The following is a 7,004-nucleotide window of genomic DNA, read 5'->3' as shown; positions in this document are numbered from 1 at the left end:
ATAAAAAGTAGCTTAGTTGGCATCTCTATGCCAAAAATCACGTCGATCCGTTGCTCCGTATCTACGTGACAACGGACAAACATACAAAAAACACACACACTTTCGCATTTATTAATATTAGATAGACTTTTAAAACTCGAACCCGTCTTCAAAAATAAATCCTTGGTATTTAATTTTTAAATACAATAGCTTTAGTAATTCACATAGAAACATTACAGTTTGTCTGTGTATTTATTAAACATATACACAACGTTGGTTTTAAAATAGGTATTTTCTCCTTTCTGACGACTGGCTTTGTTCACCCCTACCATCAAACGACATACTACCAAAACCTTGTACCCATTGCCTCGTCGCGCTTCTTGCAGCTGTTCGCTTTTTCTTTTATATACGCAATGAGTTGCTACAGATGAATTTTTTCTTGTACGTTTTTAATGCTGAAAGTACCGTGGTACAGGGTCTCATATTCTGTGGCGAGATGAGACGGTTGGCTCGAGGTGATAACGCGACGTACTATGTTACTGTTGGTTATTTTAAATTGTACAGAAGAGCCGGTATTTGAAGGATTTACGAAGAGTCAAGCTCAGTTGGTTGTTAGTAAAATTTAAAAACATACCAAGTGCGAGTCGCATTCGCTTTTCTATGAATATCAAAGCTAGCAAAGTCCCTTTCCTGTACACAATGTGGGGTCATTTAAGATGTTTACTGACTCTGACAGACAGGCATAAAAATGAAGACTATCACACTTTTGTTGTTGATTGTATAAAATCTACCTTCATTCCAAATTGCAAGTTTCTAGGACAACCGAATGTATCAGATGTGTATGTTTAAAAATTTTATGTGACTGTATTTTGTAATGGCGTTGGCTTAAAAGTTTACCAAAGTTTAGTTTAGTTTAGTGATTTTTCTCCGCTTCAATGGGTAGCCTAAATATTTGACACATTGATATCTAGTACCTTACGGCACTAGACTGGCTGTTTGGAACAAAACGCGCGGCGCATCAATCATCACTATTACTTTGACACAACCCCTGTGTAGGACGTCAATAAACTTAGTGAAACCGTCGGGTGACAAGCAAAAGCCACCAACTACCACTTACAGTCAAGAGGGATAATCAAACTTATGCACAGCATCGTAAGGTTAATATTCCACTAATCTTTTTCTGCAGTCAGTGACTTTTGCCTGCCACCCGACGAGGTTCACAAAAATGCGCTGTGAACCACTTTTGTGGGCTGTTTTGATGTAAGAATTTTCATTCTATAATATACCTACCTAGATGTCGATGATTTGACATTATTTTCAATTTGACACCTCGACAGCAAACCGATTCTATAAGGGTTACGTTTTTTCCTACTGAGTTACATAATCACAAAAAAAAATACTATTGTTTTTTGACAACTTCTTATTAGCTGTGTTTACTCAAACAAACCCCCACACACACATACCAAATTTCAAGTCATTTTTTTCACTAAAAGTGGGTGAAATTCCACTTGTAAGATTTGACCCAAAACAACATGTAAAAGCTCGTGAAAGTCTTTCGAAAATACAAACTGAGACATGGATGCACAGAAAAATCAGAAAAAGAGATCAATCGAACCCAGGTCCTCTGCATTCTGCATTCCGTGCTGCGTGCCATACTCCTACACTACCACTGGACAGGAGTATAGACACGAATTTCTCCTATGCCTCTCGATGAGATATGGATCTCAGGTTGCTTATTTCTACTACGCTACTTAAACAGCAGCACTAGCGACATCTATGTTTCGTTCTGATCGAGAGACGTTACATTCTTTCGGAACTAACTGCTCACCCAGATCTCTTGTCTCTTGTCTGGGTGAGCGGTCAGTTCCGAAAAAATGTAACATCTTTCGATGAGAGCGAAACATAGATGTCGCTAGTGCTGCTGCTTAAGTAGCGTAACAGAAATAAGCAACCTGAGATATGTGTGCATAGGAGAAATTCGTGTCTGTACTCTTGTCCAGTGGTAGTGTAGGGGTATGGTATGGCACGCAGCACGGAATGCTGAGGGCCTGGGGTCGATTCCCAGCGCTGGTCTCTTTTTCTGGTTTTTCTGTGCATCCATGTCTCAGTTTGTATTTTCGATATGGTTTTACGGGATGACCGTAAAAGTAACAAATTTGGAGTTGAAATAAAAAATACAAAAAGACTCCAAATAACCAATCGTGAAAGTCTTGTCTAAATTGTTTCTAGGACCACTTGTCACCTAAAAAATTAGGGTTTTAGGCAGAGTGAAACATCGCCAGCGTCAATAATATCCAACAAAAGTCCTCTGAAGCCTTTGTCTTTTTGATTGCCCCGGGTTAATGATCCCAACCCTGAATATTAGTCTTCCTTGAAATAGTTTTGTCTGAATTGTGACTCTACGTTTAATTTCGTTAGGAACTGCGTGGAGTGAAATTTTCTTCAACTGCATTTGGTTTTCGTGAGTGTTGTCATAGGTATTGTTTGTAATTTTTTTCGAAGAAAATCTGAATTTGTAATTTTGTGAGCGAAGTCATGGTGTCATAATTTGGACATTCCATTTTAATATTGCAGCATAAATATGAACTCCGCGTATAGTTCGGTGTTGGCAGAATTCAAAAATACTGTTCTTGTGTATTATACCTACCACTAACGAGCTAAGAAAGTTTTTTTTTACTTATAGCTGTGGGAGAACATGGAGATAATAACATCTCTACGTAAAATACTTTTTGACATACATACACAAGACCAACGAAATTTTTGAAACCATTTTAGAAAACATGCATTTCGAGAAAAGCCCTCATCTCAACCTCTTTACCTATTTTTAGTGGCATTACGGTATCCCAAAAAATATTGAGAGTGGAATGATCTCACCGCATATCTGCTGTCTTTCACGCAAAAGTCATTGCCAACAATTCCACAATAAGTAAATTTTCTATTTTAGGGTTCCGTAGCCAAAATGGCAAAAACGGAACCCTTATAGTTTCGCCATGTCTGTCTGTCTGTCCGTCCGTCCGCGGCTTTGCTCAGGGACTATCAATGCTAGAAAGCTGTAATTTTTCACGGGTATACATGAAAACTATGCCGACAAAATGGTACAATAAAAAAATAAAAAATATATTTTTTTAGGGTACCTCCCGTAGACGTAAAGTGGGGGTGATTTGTTTTTTCTCATCCAACCCTGTAGTGTGGGGAATCGTTGGATAGGTCTTTTAAAACCATTGGGGGTTTGCTAAGACAATTCATCGAGTTAGTGCTTTTTTTTGCGAAATATTCAACTTTAAAGTGCTTATGTTTTCATTAAACTCGAGCTCAGGATGATAGTAAGTATATCAAACTTTCAAGGAACACTATAACGGCTAAGTTTGCTTGAGAATTATAAGTAGTTTAAGGGGCTGTTTCCCCATCCATTGATTAGTGTTAACTGGCGGTTAGGTGTGATGCCTTCTCTATTTGTTTTGTTCGAATAGACGGAGACGGCATCACATTTAACCGTCGGTTAACGCTAATCAATGGATGGTGAAACAGCCCCTAAGAGTAAATAGCAGTCTAAAGTATAAAATATACCTAAACTTGGGAGTGTATAGATTAGCTACCCAAAATTTTTGTTTCCCAATATTTTTAGTTCCATTCGCGTTTTTCCCCACTTTTTTATTTTCCTATGCAGTTGTGTTACCATTAGGTTATTTCTTCGGACGCATTAATTTCTAACAGTTTTTGTTGCTAGACGTATTTTTTTCCATGCGTTTTGTCTCCTAGTCCGCATTATCCTCATGCATCTGTTTTACCCGTAGAACCAGTTCTCAATATTATTTTATCACTTACTATTATTCTGTTACCATCAATAATTGACTGATAAAAATAAATATATCATGGGACACTTGACACCATGACCTAGTCCCAAACTAAGCAAAGCTTGTACTATGGACACTAGGCAACGGATAAACATACTTATATAGATAAATACATACTTAAATACATATTAAACATCCAAGACCCGAGAACAAACATTCGTATTCGTATTATTCATACAAATATCTGCCCCGGCCGAGATTCGAACCCGGGACCTTAAGCATCGTAGTCAGGTGCTCTAACCACTTGGCCATCCGGTCGGTGATAGGGCTTAGTAATGATATGATACCTATTGATAACTTCATAGACAAAATATAAACCTCTTTAGAAATATATACTTTTTACTACTTACTATAAAAAACGTGTTTATGCATTGACAACTGCAATGTCACTGAGGCACATCTACTGTATATTAATTATTACTGAAAGATATTTATGTTTGCTTTGCTTACAATACTAGATTAATTAGATTTTCGTAAATCATGGAAGATAATCACCAAACTCTCGGTGGCTCGACTGGAGAATGCCAAATTAGATTTTTAAAAAGTACACATGGGGGAGGATTTTAGTGCGAGGGGGATACCGGCACTATCTAAAACGCACAAACAAAAAATCTCGCACGTCCATATGGGTGTGCCATTTAAAAGGAATGTGCAAAGGGTCAGTGGTTTTAGACGCGACACAAAAGTCCATTCTGAAAGACAAAAAACACTGCTGTGTTCCAGACTTTGAGAGCTTAGACATCGAGCTCAATATAATTGATTTAAAGCAGAAAGTGGCTACTGATTACCGGCCGATTCCGACGCTTTTTAGGGAACAAATGGCCCCACTAAAATCGCTAGAATACGCGGATAAACTACCGACATTTCACAAGGTGAGAGATTCTTTGTACAAGGCTCGACAAAAATCCACCCACACACAGTTCGACAATTTTGAAGATATTGCTATACCTGAAAACTTAGCTAAAAATTTCGTTTGTGTTCAGGACACTGACATTTTGATATGTGTAACTAGCGAATGTAAAGACTGGATTACAGGCTTGAAGACTTATTTTTTAGACGGGACCTTCAAAAGTGTACCTAAACCGTTTATTCAGTTATACACAATACATGTGGACATCGGTTCTGATGAAGAACATACAAAAGTCGTGCCTTGTGTATATGCATTACTGCCTGACAAGCGGCAATGCACATATGAGAGGTTGTTCAAGGCAGTGGAACAAAATATACCAACTTTTCGGCCAGAATTCATAAAAGTTGACTACGAAATCGGTGCAATAAATGCTCTCCGGTCTATATTCCCGTCAGCCGCCATCAGTGGTTGTTATTTCCATTATTCACAGGCCCTTTACAAAAATGCAGACATCTTTGGGACAACCAGTAGTCGCGAAGGGGCTAGGCATGTCGCAAAGTGTGCAGCATTAGCTCATTTACCAGCGTTGAAAATTCATGAAGGGTGGATGATTATATCGGCAGCGTCACCACAGATGTCTGAAATAACACGGTTTAATGAGTATATGATTAAACAGTGGCTAAAAATGGACATGGTTTCCATAATGACGTGCTATGGGCACAGGCATAGAACTAACAACGTGGTCGAAAGCTGGCACAAAAAAATGAATAACAGAATACATAATAACGCCAACTTATTGTATTTTTTGAGCGAATTACGGAAAGAAGCGTTGGATGTAAATTACATTAACCTGCAAAACGAAATAAGAAGTGATATTTTTCGAAAACGCAACAATAAGTATTTGATGATGGACAACAAAATTCAGTCAATCGTAAATAATTACCTGCAGGGGTTATCCTCATTAGATAAATGTATAACACTTTTATCGATTCTTAAATATAAAATATAACTATAGTTAAACATACATATAAGTCTATAATCACAGGTTTTATTATTTGTTTCATATTAAATACTTAAATCGTGAAATATCAAAGGCTAATGTTATTATATTTTATAAAGTTGAATAAACAATGATCAACTAGATACATTCGTTTTCTTTATGGTAAAACTTTTTTATAAGTAGTAATATGGTGACAGAATAATTTTATAGTATGTGATAAAACAATATTGAGAACTGGTTCTACGGGTAAAACAGATGCATGAGGATAATGCGGACTAGGAGACAAAACGCATGGAAAAAAATACGTCTAGCAACAAAAACTGTTAGAAATTAATGCGTCCGAAGAAATAACCTAATGGTAACACAACTGCATAGGAAAATAAAAAAGTGGGGAAAAACGCGAATGGAACTAAAAATATTGGGAAACAAAAATTTTGGGTAGCTAATCTATACACTCAAACTTGGAATATTCCGTACAAAATACGAAATCTGTAGAAAACTATTACTTAAGTAATTGCTTCGTAATGGCTACGGAACCCTATTTCCGGCAAGTCCGACACGCTCTTGGCCGGTTTTTTTTTTATTCGACTGGATGGCAGCGAGCATGTGGGTCTCAATTCTTTGGACAATATCATCATCGGTCTATCTTAGCCTACTGCTGGACATAGGCCTCTCCAATTGCACGCCACTGAGCACGATCCTCGGCCACTCTCATCCAGTTACTGCTAGCCACCTCCACATCGCTCCACCTAGTCTGACGGTATCCCACGCCACGCTTGCCGATTCGCGGTCTCCACTCAAGAACTCGTTTACCCCAGTGGTTATCGGTTCTTCGGCTGATATGGCCGGCCCACTGCCACTTCAGTTGATCAAAATGGTATATTAATAACTCAAAATCGTTTTTTAATGTACCGCCTTTTGTCTTAAGAGGACAGAATATTATCTCGTAACAAAACAACGAGTCGATAAAATACACATCCGTGGAAAAAATACGAACACGCGCACTGAATCTAAACATATTCAAAACTCACAACAAACTATCTAATTTTATTCCCTTTCGCGCCGCACACGTGGAAACTTCCCTTATTTCCCTGAAAAGCTATCACTCGTACAATCTCAAAGGGAATTGCCCGTGGGTAGGGTGACCATTGCTTCTCAGTATAGTGTGCTAAATACAGCATTAAAAAAAAACTAAAAAGGACAAAATAAATTTAAGCAACATTTGTCATAATAATAATTATGTATGAAGTAAGAATATTTTTAGATTCAAGATAACCCCTTTTGTGGTTACTCATCATTATAAGAAAGCCTGCGTAGATAG

General features: G+C 37.7%; 1 protein-coding gene across 1 annotated transcript; it reads left to right on the top strand.

Moving 5' to 3' along the window:
* The first annotated feature begins 4,444 nt into the window (after positions 1-4,444).
* LOC141445415 (uncharacterized) lies at positions 4,445-6,130 on the top strand. Its single transcript, XM_074111256.1, has one exon. The coding sequence runs from the start codon at positions 4,481-4,483 to the stop codon at positions 5,690-5,692; it is 1,212 nt and encodes a 403-aa protein (XP_073967357.1). The 5' UTR covers positions 4,445-4,480; the 3' UTR covers positions 5,693-6,130.
* Positions 6,131-7,004: the final 874 nt, after the last annotated feature.

The sequence above is a fragment of the Choristoneura fumiferana genome, chromosome 2, assembly GCF_025370935.1.
Source record: "Choristoneura fumiferana chromosome 2, NRCan_CFum_1, whole genome shotgun sequence".
Lineage (NCBI taxonomy): Eukaryota > Metazoa > Arthropoda > Insecta > Lepidoptera > Tortricidae > Choristoneura > Choristoneura fumiferana.
The sequence above is the reverse complement of the archived record's forward strand: the minus strand, read 5'-3'. Positions and strand labels throughout refer to the sequence as shown.